Consider the following 16,197-nt stretch of genomic DNA (forward strand, 5'->3'; position numbering starts at 1 on the left):
TAAAGGTGCCTAGATTTAAAGAATTATAGAGATAATTCAGTAATGTGCATTGTTGTTCGTATATGGGTGTTTTTACTGGTGAATTGCCCTGCAACTATACAAAGTTGCCTTAGCTGAAATTTCAGGCAGCAATGATCCAACTTGTAATAGCACACGTATGTGAATAAAGCTACAGTTTATCGAAAACATAACAAGAGGATTTCTCCGAAGTGTCGCTGGTAGTTAAAAATATTTATAGATACAGTTGTACCAATAAACCGTATGGAAAATTATGACAGCATCTGCATCTTTCCTGGCTTGGCATACCAGTGTAGGTGAACTTTTATACATGTGATAGAATTTAGTTGGATATGTCAAGTGAATGCAATTATAGTACCCCTTTAGTTGAGTTGACTAGTTGTGTACAAATGATACATGCCAGTGTTGTAGAGGTTAAGCTCCAAGGTTTGTAGAGTGTACAAGCTTGTGTTGAGGCTAAGGAACAATATGCCCTGCATCTATACAAAGATGCCTTAGCCGGATATATCCGGGCCGCAGAGAAATTCCTGTAGAGTTTTGCATGTAGTTGTTTCATAGAATGTTGAAGTAGACTTAAGGGTATCAAGATTTGCGTCACCACTTGTCACCCAATTTAGGTTTTACACTGTGATTAATTGTTCAGTTGATGCTGGTATTTAATTTGCATAGGATCCAAGTTTCACATTAGGGTTTGTTGTCTCTGTTTATTCCATCCCTCACTCTAGTTTTCTATCTGATTTCATTACACTGAGAGACCAGAATGTTTACACCTATGCATTATGAACAGGAATTGGTGTACTACCCATGCTCTTATGTTGCAAAAGTTTCTAAAATGAATTAATATCCTACAGTACTGATCTGTTCTTAACTCCTGTTCGTGGTTAACCTTTAATTTTCTTGTCAATGGCGACCACATTGTATGTACACTGTACATGTCGTTTTACTCATGATCTCGATGTGTTTACAAAGTAGCATCTCTTCCGTTTAATAGTTTACCTCGAATGAGGATATACTGTCTGTTCTTCTCTTTCTTCTCTTACAATTGTCTTACTTCTTCGTTATCTTTTCTTCTGTAATGTTTCATTCTTTCTACGAAACTTAGATTTTCGAAGCTTCAATAACCAATGTCTTTGTTCTGATTTTCAATGTGCATGTTATAGTGTAACTGTATAATGTAAGATTAAAGGTAAGCGTTATTTGTTGATAGATGGAGGTAGAGTGAAAATGTAAACACTGTAAATTTGGGTTGTTGTTTCTGTTACATGTTGTCTGTTCGTGTCATTACTTTTTGTCCATGTACATGATTATACATCGCTGTCAGTTGTAATATATTTTTGAGTTGTTTTGTGATGGGTTCACTATTTGAGAGCTATAAAATATTTGGACTATTTATTAATTATAGTTTGGATAAATGTGACAACCTCTCTAACACCTTGTACGAAATCTTCACTATCATTCTGTTACACCTCCTGATTCTGTTTCTCTCTTCTCTTTCTGTCAAGTGTCTTCTCTCTCTCTGTCTTTCCATGTCATGTATCCGTACTGCTAAATTCACCCTGTGGTAGGTTGTGTATTGAGGACAATACCTCTTTTCAAAGGGGGGAGTATAGTGTTAAGGTCAGTAACTTGTCCTGTATACTGGTTACACTTCATAGTCAGGGTCAATGTCCTAATTCTTATCAGTATTCTCCCACACATATATCTTGTACAGATTGAATATCCTTTGTCCTAAAGTCATAAAGTGGAGGGCTTAGTTAGCCCCTATGTATTAATTGAACCAAGACACACACGTAAAAGCTCAGTGTTGGTGCCTAGAATAAAGCAGTAATTGTAGCCCTTTTCTCATCTACTATACTGACCATGCAAGAACCTATCCTTTGTCCTTCCCTAGTAGCTAGACGTTTGATGTCACCCCTTTGTAATAGTCTCAACTTTATGTCTCTTTGTCCTATTGTTGTAGCCATGCCTCCCTCCAATTACCACCCTATTGCCCGATTGTACCTGTATTAGTTTCTTATTTAATCTCTTCTATGACTATGGAAGTAGCCAACTGGTTAATTGTTTGTATACTTGGCTGGGAATGATGCCAAGCTAAAACTCCTGTTTGGGAGTCAGTCTGAATTTGGTCCTCCTGAAGTGAAGACGCCAATAAATGTTCTCTCTGGAAATGCAATGATTTATGTTGGTGTGATCGATTCATTGACTCTTGTTTGAAACGCAACACTGGTGGCAGCGGTGGGATTTAGACTTATACATGCCATCGAAATGCTAACACTTTCATCGTTGAAATGCCACAAAATTAAAGACGTTGGATATGCACTGCCAACAACCTGCAAACAAGATGGACCACAAGGCAAGGGCTGGCGACTTCTGTGTGCTGTAAAGTCTGCATGACAACCGTCACCACAAGGACAATGAAGGTCCTTACTCTTCTGTTGTTGGCATCAGTAGCTCTGGTCTACTTTGTTACATCATCAGATGTCAAAAGGGGGATCGAATCATCGGTAGACACAGTGATCACTGAAAATGGTTTCTTTTACCCCGTGACCAGCGACAAGGAAGTGAGGAGAAATGTTTCTGATTTGCTTCTGAAATCGATGCCAAAGCCAACAAAGAACTTTGCTGCACTTGCAATTCATTTGAAAGTATGCGGATACCAAGGTAGCAAGTTCCATCTCGTCATGATCCAGGGCGGGGACTTTCCTCGTGGAGATGACACTGGAGGCAAGATGACACGGAGGACGACAGGACTGATGATGACAACTTTAAAGCCAAACTACCATGGACCTGGCTGGATGAGCATGACAAACGCTGGCAGGAACGTGAGCGGATTGCTGTTCTCCATGAGTAAGAGCACGACCGTTGAGACGTCTTGGCTGGACGGGAAGCACATCGTTAGGTAGATAAACCCGGCACATACAATATCACCGTGACAACGAAGAGACTTTGACCACACCACAACATGAGTGCAGTGATCGACAAATTAGTGTTTCTCCTTCTTCCCGGTACGTTTTTCATAACTACACATGGTCTTTGGTTTTTTAATTTGTAATAAATTTCATTGTTAGAAGACATTCGTGAAATTCAGTTAGTTCCACAACTAAATCTTGCAAGTAATGTGTTTTGTTTCGATATTCTATAGAGAATGCACACACAATGAGAAATGTGTGATGAAATTTTATCATTGGCACGAAAATGAAGACGACAGATGAAATTGAAACCCTGATGGGGGTTGTCAAATAGATAATGAGTAAAGGTGCCTAGATTTAAAGAATTATAGAGATAATTCAGTAATGTGCATTGTTGTTCGTATATGGGTGTTTTTACTGGTGAATTGCCCTGCAACTATACAAAGTTGCCTTAGCTGAAATTTCAGGCAGCAATGATCCAACTTGTAATAGCACACGTATGTGAATAAAGCTACAGTTTATCGAAAACATAACAAGAGGATTTCTCCGAAGTGTCGCTGGTAGTTAAAAATATTTATAGATACAGTTGTACCAATAAACCGTATGGAAAATTATGACAGCATCTGCATCTTTCCTGGCTTGGCATACCAGTGTAGGTGAACTTTTATACATGTGATAGAATTTAGTTGGATATGTCAAGTGAATGCAATTATAGTACCCCTTTAGTTGAGTTGACTAGTTGTGTACAAATGATACATGCCAGTGTTGTAGAGGTTAAGCTCCAAGGTTTGTAGAGTGTACAAGCTTGTGTTGAGGCTAAGGAACAATATGCCCTGCATCTATACAAAGATGCCTTAGCCGGATATATCCGGGCCGCAGAGAAATTCCTGTAGAGTTTTGCATGTAGTTGTTTCATAGAATGTTGAAGTAGACTTAAGGGTATCAAGATTTGCGTCACCACTTGTCACCCAATTTAGGTTTTACACTGTGATTAATTGTTCAGTTGATGCTGGTATTTAATTTGCATAGGATCCAAGTTTCACATTAGGGTTTGTTGTCTCTGTTTATTCCATCCCTCACTCTAGTTTTCTATCTGATTTCATTACACTGAGAGACCAGAATGTTTACACCTATGCATTATGAACAGGAATTGGTGTACTACCCATGCTCTTACACACAGAGAAATTACGGTTCTAATTTGCACCCTAGAGGGTGCATATCGTTGTAACACCAGCGGCTCCATTTAGGGTTCTATTTTTGGGGGTGCTTATTTAGCACCCTATATTTAACACCATATATGGTGCATACTTGCACCCCTCCATTGGGTTCCCTTTCTGCACCCAATAGGGTTCATATCGTTGTAACACCAGCGGCTCCATTTAGGGTTCTATTTTTGGGGGTGCGTATTTGCACCCCTCCATTGGGTTCCCTTTCTGCACCCCATAGGGTGAACAAAAATTCAGGTGCAAATTTGCACCCTTTCTGGTTCATATCGTTGTAACACCAGCGGCTCCATTTAGGGTTCTATTTTTGGGGGTTCTTATTTAGCACCCTATATTCAACACCCAAAAAGGTGCAAATATAGACCGCTATGCAGGGTTCCTCTTCTGCACCTCATACCTGCACCCATTATGGTTCATATTGTTATTGTTGTAATTTTGCACCCTATGGGGTGATAAAGTCACCGCAATATAGGATGCAATACAATTTGCACACGTCTCTATATAGGGTTACCTTTCTGCACCCCATATGGTGAAAATCATAACCTTTTTGTTAAAACCAAAATAATTATATACTGGATGCCTTCACTAACTTCACAAACAATTACCTAAGGTCTACTGGATGCCTTCACTGACTTCACAATTAACTAAGGTAACACTCCAGACATGAAGCAAAATAACATGCATACAGTAGATTTACACACAGTTTCTCAGTCAATTAAATCCACAATCTTTCGAAAACTGAAGTCAGAGACTTCAATTCAACAACAAATAGAACATAAACATGATGAATACAGTGCATACTTACATATAGATCATTAACATTTTAATATATGTCTCATGGAAGAGGGACAAGTTAACAGCGATTTTCTTTTTCATGGTTTACTTTAAAGTGAACATGAAATATACATTGTATTTCTACAAATTCTAATACGAGATGCATATTTTGTCATAAAAAGGGCAATGTAAATCAAAAATGTATGAAATTTGGTCAGTGCATTGAATAAGAAAAATAATATTCGTTCTTTCCATCACATGATTACCTTTTCTTCTTTTAAAGGAAGTTACCACATTGACAAAAAGCACTAATTCTTTTTACTCAAAAAATCCCTGAAGCTTGCGCAGAGTAATAGTAAACTATGTGACAAATGTCTTTCACATTGTCCTTCTACTTCTAGAATGGATCATAGATATGCACCTTGAATTTACCGGTACATCTTACGGTAATCAAAAGCACCTTTATGACGCTCTTAGACATTAACAGCGATATGTCAACTCTGATTTCTGGTACACAAGTTATTGCCAAAACAATGAAGGGTATGGCAAAGTTCTGTCATATATATTTGAAACTCACTACTTGTACTGACATATTCCATCCAATTCCAAGCTTGAGAGCTTGCAAATGTGCCCCATTATACAATTAGTATACTTCACATTTTGTTTTTCATATATGATTACACCAATGATAAGAAAGGTGAAAAAAAGAATTAAAAAATGAAGAATGCACATCTAAATTTGGTTACTTTTTTATGCACACAGCTAAAGATATGTCCCAGTTATAAATCTTGGGCAGAATAGCACATCTGAAAACACTTTTCATTGCATCAAATTAACATTAACAATTCCACAGAAAATGTTAACTCAGAAAGGGAAAATAAGGTTAACCAATCAGTGGTATTACAAACTGGACATAAAGAGGAAGGAATATGTCTTGTAAGACAAGTTTAAAAACAAATTTTTTGATACATTGTGGGTTTTTTTTCAAGCGATGGAAACAAGAAGCACATTGTACTCAGTAGACCATAAATATAATTACACAATGTATGCAGTTTAGACCCAACATTCAAAATATTGTAAAGAGCAGTCGATTTTTCACATTCATAAAGCAGGTATTGGTATTGGCACCATCACAAGCATAATGATCAGGAGCAAAATATATTTTTATTACTATTATTATTATTATCATCATTATTATCATTATTACTATTACCATTAATATTTTACAGATTTATGATCATGCATGAGAAATACCTCAAGTGTTGATGTATACAGTCTCACAACTCTTCCAATCATTTTAACACTTAATTTTCACCAAACCTTACACAAATATATCAGCACTTTATACAACCTACTTAAAGAAAGCTTAAAATTATAATCAGAGTTAGAGGGCAAGTCCACCTTCATATAGACCTACATGTGGATTGAGTGAATGCGCTGCAATAAGCCAGTCCGGAGATAGCTCATGTGCACAAAGGTACAAATTACCTTTCATTTTTCTCAGTTGGTTAGGCACTTCACTCAACTCAAAGTGACATAATGCAGCAGCTTGCCCACCATAGCCATTTATGGAACTCATATTCAAAGAAAGAATGAACCTAACCAGTGTAGATGAAGTGACCAGTGTGGTTCGTCAATCAACACTTAGGGAATCATCTATTTTATCAAGTGCTGTTTTGAATATGTTAACAAACTTTTTTTGTGTGTTAACATTGCCAAATACCAGGCTTGCTGTCAAGTGGATGTACTGGCAGGCACCATTTATAAGGATTCCATGAATAATCCTAGCATTACAGATGCTTATCTCAGTGAAATTAAAAAAACAACCTGTCTCTCGGTACAAATAACCTTTTTTTCGCACATGCTCAAACTGGTACCCCGAACTGGCTTATACGATTAGAACACATCAGTAAAAAAAATTGAAAAGCGGACATTCAATTCAAAAGTTAATAATCTTTAAATCCTTTGTGCAGTCGCATGCGTAGAACAATTCAAGGAAAACCTAAAGAGAATTTCACATTTCTTTTCTCTTAGGAAAAAAATGCACATTTCCTCGACAAGTCACTGACGTAAGGGCAATGATAATAGTTTCTGCCTTCTTAAATAGTGAAGTCCAGTGTTCTTTTATATGCAAAAAAGTAGATATGATATGTTGAGTTTTCTCAGGTTTTGGAACAAACTCTATTTTTCAATCCTTATATCATACATAAAGGGTTTGTGAGAAAATCATGCTTTTGTCAAGTGTCACAAAGCTACTCCACTTATGACATTGCATTGCCAGAGATTGTCCAAAATTGACATACATTGTGTGGCTGTCTACTACAAAAAACATCAGGCGACTTATTTTTTTTTTTTGTTCTCTACTTAAACAATCAATTCAAAGTGTGCAAGTGTTGTTGAAGCACTGAGGCTATCGATGGTGAAGAAATATCTAAAATATGAACAATACAAACTAACCCTATGTAGTATGAAATATAATGGAAAGCATACTTTGAGTATTTTATATCCATTAGCAGATTCATATTTTCATCCATAATCCACCCTCCCCCCCTAAAAAAGAAGAAGATAAAAGTGAATAGAAGTCAAGTTCTCTTAAGTTCGTTCTCTTGTATTTTTCTATTATATATTTCTTTAGAGTATTCTTGTAAATATTCAAGGCCAGTGCATTCTTAGAAAGGGAATAACCTGACAACAGTTTAAAAGACAGAATAAATAGTTATCATTATCTATGAAATTAAACATTTTCACATATATTTTGCAAAAGAAAAAATGCTAATCTTCATTTCATGGAGTGGCTTCATGCTCACCCTCGGCTAAAAACAGGGAGTTGATTACTTTCTGGATTAAAATGGAAAGATGTTTCTAGAGCCGTGGTGTTTAGCAATTCTAATGGGGGGGGGGGGGGGGGGGGAGGGGGGAGATTCAATGTGACCCGTCTCAAATTTTATATGGTTTAAACATACATGACATATTATAGGAGTCTCATTATTATGCCTCCGCCCTGAATGGTGCCGGAGGCATATGTTTTCAGGTTGCCTGTCTGTCTCCCGGTCTGTACGGATGTATCTACGGAAAAATTGATGGGCTTTCATCAAACCTGGTTCAGGGATACTACATGATGCTGATGATCTTATTGGCTTTTGGACTATATCTGCTAAAAGTCAAAGAAAATTTGAAAATAACTTTTTTGCTACTTCTCTAGTCAGGGAAATCGGTGTACTCGTGTGTACTGGTTGGTTGGCGCATTCAGTTGGGTACAGCAAGGTTTCATCCTCTGCTTTCACAGGAAAGCCGACTCCCAACTTCTTGTTCTCGTAGTCAAGGTATATCTGCTCCTCTGCTTCAGCAACCTGCAGCTTGGTCTCATAGCTAATCTCATCTTACGCTGCATAAGTCGAAACTCCTCGAGCTCTAGTTTTTGATGCGTTTCTATAGCAGCTGCTTCAGCTGCCAAATAGTATGCCCTTCAGGCCATCACTCTCAGAAGAACTGGCATGGCTTCCACACTGACTCAACGAGGAACCAGGATTGACATCCTGAACATCTTCCATCTCCAGCTCTGGCATCCTATATGGCTCACCAGTCTCTCGAGGTTGACCTGCATCACTCATCCTGAAGACCATTATTGAACTTGATGCATAGCGAACTCGATGATAAATAATCAATCAAACACAGGTTCCTTTGGCCCAGTATGAGACCAAGCTAACACCATGCATCAGCATGGATCAGCAAGGTTCAACCTGTAATTGAATAAAACAAAGTTCAACATACAATCAATATTGGAATAGGCCTACATGTATCTACCTGCTAAAGTATGGGATCAAGTGGTTGTACTTCTGAAGTGATCTACCGTTTACATTACATACCTTGTTTGTGTGACTTATTTTATGTCATGTCTAGCACATGCAACTTCTCCAGTGGATATTATCTAAATTCACATATCGTGTATCATTGCTTATGCTCTGTGACTATGGTATTGCTAATTTATAACACACATTCTAGTTTCATTGATAGACAACAAGGAGTTAAGGCCAACCTAAATTTTCTGACTTCAATCTTCATACATGTCTTAAATTCTCCTAAATGAACCAGGAACACTATTTTTCTTCATTAGGCACATCATACATGCATACATCGTTCTTTCTGTCAACTTCACAGAAACCAATATCCAACTGAGCCTCAACTCGGCTCAAACGTAATAATTCCCATTAACGAAAATGATGCGACTATATCCGGTCACCTATTTACGTACATACCTTGGTAACTGCGTCCAGCAGCCCCATACGCATAGCGTAATTACGCTATGCGTATGGGGCTGTTGGTCGTAGTTAGTACCTTGGTTGAGGCTTTCCGTATTACCGTGCACTTTCATTGACTTATTCGCTATGCTTTACTGTAGGTATGATCGCACTTCTGACATGTTAGTACACATGTACCTCGATACAACTCTTTCGCATCAGTTTTCACCACTCAGCATTCTATGAGCATAATTCAGACATATCATCATCGATTACTGTGAAATATTTTCAACGGAATTACAGTACAATTATCTACTCACAACGTTTGGCTCATCAAAAAGATTAATTCATCACCCCAACCTCACGGTCGTCTGTCCATTCCAAACGAGGAACTTCAGTAGTATGCACGTTCGTATACCGCGCGACCTACGGCGTGGCGTGCGCATGCAATTTTAGCTTTGCCATTGACCAAGTGCTCAACGGTCCACGCGTGCACGCATAATACGTGTACTTGTACTCGTTTGCTTTCTCTCTATGATAACGTCATTGAAATGATATTCTTGATCCCGGTGCGAGAAGAAAAAACAAATGTTTAATTCAAGTAGTAATTTTTTTGAGTACAGTATTACTGATGACACTGTTACTCTTTAACAACGTGTAGTTATATTTTCAAATAAAAATATACGATAATATCCAAAAATAGTGTGGCATTTTAAGCAAACACCATTCAACACCCACATGTCAGCTTTCGGGAAAGACTATGGAATGGTTCCAAATTCGAACCCTTAAGACTTGGCTCCCTTTAGGGTTCGGATTTGCACCCCTACATCCATCCCGAACCCTATAAGGTGCCACGTAGTTAGATTTGCTCGTAGGGTGAAAATAAGAACCCTAAAAGAACCCTAATTTCTCTGTGTGTATGTTGCAAAAGTTTCTAAAATGAATTAATATCCTACAGTACTGATCTGTTCTTAACTCCTGTTCGTGGTTAACCTTTAATTTTCTTGTCAATGGCGACCACATTGTATGTACACTGTACATGTCGTTTTACTCATGATCTCGATGTGTTTACAAAGTAGCATCTCTTCCGTTTAATAGTTTACCTCGAATGAGGATATACTGTCTGTTCTTCTCTTTCTTCTCTTACAATTGTCTTACTTCTTCGTTATCTTTTCTTCTGTAATGTTTCATTCTTTCTACGAAACTTAGATTTTCGAAGCTTCAATAACCAATGTCTTTGTTCTGATTTTCAATGTGCATGTTATAGTGTAACTGTATAATGTAAGATTAAAGGTAAGCGTTATTTGTTGATAGATGGAGGTAGAGTGAAAATGTAAACACTGTAAATTTGGGTTGTTGTTTCTGTTACATGTTGTCTGTTCGTGTCATTACTTTTTGTCCATGTACATGATTATACATCGCTGTCAGTTGTAATATATTTTTGAGTTGTTTTGTGATGGGTTCACTATTTGAGAGCTATAAAATATTTGGACTATTTATTAATTATAGTTTGGATAAATGTGACAACCTCTCTAACACCTTGTACGAAATCTTCACTATCATTCTGTTACACCTCCTGATTCTGTTTCTCTCTTCTCTTTCTGTCAAGTGTCTTCTCTCTCTCTGTCTTTCCATGTCATGTATCCGTACTGCTAAATTCACCCTGTGGTAGGTTGTGTATTGAGGACAATACCTCTTTTCAAAGGGGGGAGTATAGTGTTAAGGTCAGTAACTTGTCCTGTATACTGGTTACACTTCATAGTCAGGGTCAATGTCCTAATTCTTATCAGTATTCTCCCACACATATATCTTGTACAGATTGAATATCCTTTGTCCTAAAGTCATAAAGTGGAGGGCTTAGTTAGCCCCTATGTATTAATTGAACCAAGACACACACGTAAAAGCTCAGTGTTGGTGCCTAGAATAAAGCAGTAATTGTAGCCCTTTTCTCATCTACTATACTGACCATGCAAGAACCTATCCTTTGTCCTTCCCTAGTAGCTAGACGTTTGATGTCACCCCTTTGTAATAGTCTCAACTTTATGTCTCTTTGTCCTATTGTTGTAGCCATGCCTCCCTCCAATTACCACCCTATTGCCCGATTGTACCTGTATTAGTTTCTTATTTAATCTCTTCTATGACTATGGAAGTAGCCAACTGGTTAATTGTTTGTATACTTGGCTGGGAATGATGCCAAGCTAAAACTCCTGTTTGGGAGTCAGTCTGAATTTGGTCCTCCTGAAGTGAAGACGCCAATAAATGTTCTCTCTGGAAATGCAATGATTTATGTTGGTGTGATCGATTCATTGACTCTTGTTTGAAACGCAACAATATGCAAACATGTCCAGAGGATCTTCTATTCTATAACATAGCTCTATGAGGTAGTGTCTATTAAAGAATCCCTGGCTCAGTTTAATGAATGCAGTCTTTATCTTGAGTCAAACAGTCCCGTAAATATCAATCTGTCCATTTACTTTCAAAAAGCGCCATCCGTCAAACTGGTAGAGGGACCCTACCCGAATGAAAGCTTAGTGGTCCTGAATCCAGACAGATATGTTTGCTATGATGGATTTAACGACAAAGCTGCAAAAGTGGTCTGTGAAGAACTTGGCTTCCCAACAGCAGAGGAGTACACGCCTCAGACTTTGCCCACTACAGCAGCACGGAACAAGACTCAACGGCTGCAGTGTCCTAAAGGTGACCCCCGAACTGAATAAAAAGATTTCAACAAAATGTATGTTTGTACTGTCATTTCAAAAAAGTTGAGAAAATGTTGTGTTTGAGAAACCGTTTTTCCGGAATTCATCTCCACGAGAAGCAAAGCCGAAATGTGTGAGTGAAAATTCATAAAGTAGGCTGTACACTATTGTCTTTGAATATATTCCTTTTCTCTACAAACTCCGGATTCCTGTGATGAAGAAAAAACTCAGTACACTTGAGACTTTCTTCCTCCTCTTCATAAAAAGAAGATAACTGCCATTCTTAAATGATATTCTTAAAGAGTGAAATGATAACACATCTACAGAGTTCGTAATGGGTTTTCACAATATTTGACAGGTGATTCATATCGACGCATAACGGAGTGTTTAAAGAACAGAACAGGTTGTCCCGAAAACAGGGCTGTCAGGCTGAAATGCAGAGGTGAGAATAGATATGGAAAATCGAAAAACATCTGGAATATGTACGTCATATGTTTGTGTATGTTTGTATGCATGTATGTATAATAATTCATATGATTGTGCACAGTGCACTATGCCATTATGCCTTGACATTGCTATACATTAAGAAATCATATGACAAGAATGACAAAACCAGAACTAAACCGCTTCAAAATTTGTATGACAGCAAATAATGTTAATGACTATAATAAAACCCAGATCTTTGATTAAACCATGGAGCTACTAACAGAGCGTCTCTGTTAGTAGCTCCATGATTAAACAATCGATGGTTTTATGTCTATAGTACAGCCTCATTTCACTGACATAAAAAAAACGTGGATTATAGATTTTGCAGTTTTCACGAAGTCCGTAAAAATGAGATTTGACCGTTAATGTTCACATGCCCTATTCACAGTTTTGATCTAGTTAAAACAAATTTTATCGTGAAATTTTGTGATATTTTAGGATTTACAGCTGTAAGTAAATTATCAAACATTAACTATTCCTATTCATGTGATCTTGCTTTTAGGAAATTCACAAAATTCGTTCCATGACTCTTAATCTTTTTTTTTTTAATTTGAAAATGCGTTTACAGTGTCATTCTTTTTTTCTATTTTCTTTCGCGTCGTGTGCCTTTCAGCATTTTTTTTTTCAGAGAGCTGCTATTGCATGCAAATCAGAAACAGAAAGACAAGTCACCAGAGTGAAATTTACTTCCAGAATAACATACTAGTCACATTTGTTTTCAGAGTCTGCTCTACTTCTATCGTTCTAATGTTTATTTACGTAATGAACTCATTATTCTTTTAAAAAAAAAGTATTCGAAATGTTTAACATCATGTAGGAATCATGATCCTATACAGGAACTGTTAGTTTTTATCGCCCATGCCGGTGATAAGTGCTGTTTTTCATATTTCATGAAAAGACATGTACAGGCCTACGTCGACGTTGCACATTATATTATGTGTACATGTGTGCTTGTGTATGTGTAATATTGTAGTTCTAATAAATCTGGTGGTACTTAATCATCCAAATATTTAACCTGTAGCTTTCATGACAGCCCAATGAACAAAAGTTGAGAAAATGCTTTAATGTCTTTATTTTATATGAAATGACTATTCAGTTCTATGTCGTTTAATCATCATCATTGATAGTTTCGTCCGGGTTTTGTGATCATCCCGGCCATGTGTCTAATGGTTACTGGAACTCTGATATGAGAGGCCTTGGGTCCATAATAACTCTCACCTGTGGCGAAGGCTTCGTAATAGAGGGTACTGCGACACTGCAGTGTACGAGTCAACAAGGATGGTCAACGTTTTACCCGACCTGGAACTCTTCCGTCCCATCTTGTCGGGCATTGAAGAATACAAACGGTTAGTCTGTCCTACAAACACTATGACGGTAATCTATCAGGGAAATTCCTTAAGAAATCCCATCGGTCGATTTTCTACAAAGCATAGAAATGCGCTTATTCTGTTGGTATGGCTGATTTCTGTGCTCTCGAGTCTTTTCAAGAACATGAAGCTTCTACTGTCTTGATAAGGAGTAGAATAAGAATAGAATGAACGTGTTTGTAAACTTATGTGTTACTCCTGAGGCTCGTTTACTCTGTATTTACCGATAAGGCAGATTAAAGTGTGCAAAAAGCATGCTATAGTGAAGGACAAATCAGCTGTACAGCGGTGATGTTTTATTCCATCACAATGACTAACCTATAATGACTCTAATTTTATAATCCCTTCAAAAAGAGTTATTTGAACATTTTGGGATGATGTCCGAAATTCTTTCTAAAATAGTGTTAATCATTGAATATCTTTAAAAGATAATTAAAAGATAAAAGATATCCTTTATCATATATCTCAATATTCTTACGATGATTAATCTTTGTTATAAGTTTTTGTTTGTGTTTTTTTAAATAAAGGATTAAAGATGATGATATCATATGTTTCACACAGAGTATGAATATTGGCTATCATACACTTTACAGATCAACATAATGACAACACAACGCACACCTCACAACACTGTCGTGACTGTACGCCATCTGAAGTGCTAATCACTTATAGTGAATGGCGACACAATCTTTTTTTTTTTATCGTAAGTTTGTCTTGGACCATCTTGCTAGTAAAGCTCTGCTCATAAAGATGGTTGACTGCATTTCCAATTTCATTATACATTCGTATATACAATATATATTTAAACAGTATTTATATTATACATTCTTGAACCCAATTTGAAGTGTTCCTTACTGTACAGTGTATAGGTACTTTGAAATTGACATTGTTTCTACATTTTTCTCACGCTTTCTTTATACGACTCCACATGATACGTACACTACACAATGTTTAGGCTATTAATGCATTGGAACAATTCATATAATCTATGGCATATTGTCAAATTTTATTACATGTAATATTGAAAACGGAATGCAGAAGTTAACTAAAATGAACTATTTACCAATATTCATTCTTCAAACAAGATTTACAATGTGGGGAACAACCGTTTTTATGTTCTGAAACTTGCATGAGAACTTGCAGAGCTATTCTGTGACATTATTTTCCTTAAATATTCATTCCTACTTTCATTATATTCATAAATATTCATTCCTACCAATATTCATTCCTACTTTTTAATGGCAGATAAACAGCGGAAAGATGTAAGCACAACGACTGCAAAAAGCAGAGAAACTAATGCAAGTGAGTTATTTCTAAGTTGCTCGTGATTTTTCCCCTGGGGGAAGGACAATTCTATGTCATTCCCTTTTCCCTGTTTATCGTTTTTTTTTTTATTCAACATCTGCAATCAGGAAAGAAAATTAATGCACTGTCTGCTGCACGTTACCCCCCCCCCCCCACAAAATATAATAAACAAACAAAATAAAATCAATCCAAACAAAACCGCATGAAAAAAAAGGCACAGTTGTTGGTGTTCAAACTCGAATCCTCTTAGTGAGTGATTCTGTTCTGTACAACCAAGCTGTCCGAGTCGAAATGCACCAGTTCCCTAATCACAGTGATTCCAACACTCGATTTGGAGTGACGTAGCCTGATCCTGAGTGTTCAGCAATATCACGCGGCGTCTGAATTGTACGCCTAAACACCTCATGTTTCCACACTTACAAGACCATAGGCCTCCATGTAAAATAACTAAGATGAGGGGACTTCTTGGAAAGCTTTTTTTTTCAGAAGTCCTAGCCCCACTTTCTTATCCGCTGGTGTTTTCTGCCTGTCAAAACTTTCTTAACCGTTTTGTTTTGCACTGGTTAAGCCGCCGCTTGATGTCATGACTTCCTGTCCATGGAAACCAGGAATTCTCTGGAATGGCCCTTACTTGACAAAATTGTAAACTTGTGTTGTGACGTCCTTAATGACGTCCACATTTCAGACAGCATGAAGTATACCATCAGGGATACCTTTTCCTCGTATTTTGACGTCACATAGGATCTACTCATTCTGGAAACATTCAATTCCAACCCACTGTCTTTTCCTTTTATTGTGCATCACAAAATAACCTTTTGGTTAAACTCATGTCTTTAAAATCCCACTGCTTGTTTAACAATAGTATTGAAGCAACATCAATTTCTTACATGATGAACATTTACAAAATGGGACAAATTAATAATGTGATAAATACAAATCATGTCATACCATGACACATGGCAGTAATTCATGTGCGCATAGTGATCTGCTTTTGTCTAAAAAGTAATATTCGTAGATGGTTTTTATTAATGAATGAAGAAGTTCAGATGCATCTATTGAATTATTGTGAATTTGCTGGAATCTTTATTTAAGAAAATAAAGAAATACATAAATCTTCAACAAGACAGAGTGGTATGTACCATATACCAAAAACAAGATTACGAATGATTATTGCAAAA

At 37.1% G+C, this 16,197-nt stretch overlaps 1 protein-coding gene across 1 annotated transcript; it reads left to right on the forward strand.

Moving 5' to 3' along the window:
* Positions 1-2,408: 2,408 nt before the first annotated feature.
* LOC139745522 (peptidyl-prolyl cis-trans isomerase B-like) lies at positions 2,409-2,921 on the forward strand. Its single transcript, XM_071655912.1, has one exon. The coding sequence runs from the start codon at positions 2,409-2,411 to the stop codon at positions 2,919-2,921; it is 513 nt and encodes a 170-aa protein (XP_071512013.1).
* The last annotated feature ends 13,276 nt before the right edge of the window (positions 2,922-16,197 follow it).

The sequence above is a fragment of the Diadema antillarum genome, unplaced genomic scaffold, assembly GCF_040938485.1.
Source record: "Diadema antillarum isolate AM-2024a unplaced genomic scaffold, OU_Dant_1.0 seq00001274_RagTag, whole genome shotgun sequence".
NCBI lineage: Eukaryota > Metazoa > Echinodermata > Echinoidea > Diadematoida > Diadematidae > Diadema > Diadema antillarum.

What these genes read in the sequence shown, in the direction of transcription:
- LOC139745522 (XM_071655912.1), top strand. Translation starts at nt 2,409, where the DNA reads ATGACAACCGTCACCACAAGGACAATGAAGGTCCTTACTCTTCTGTTG.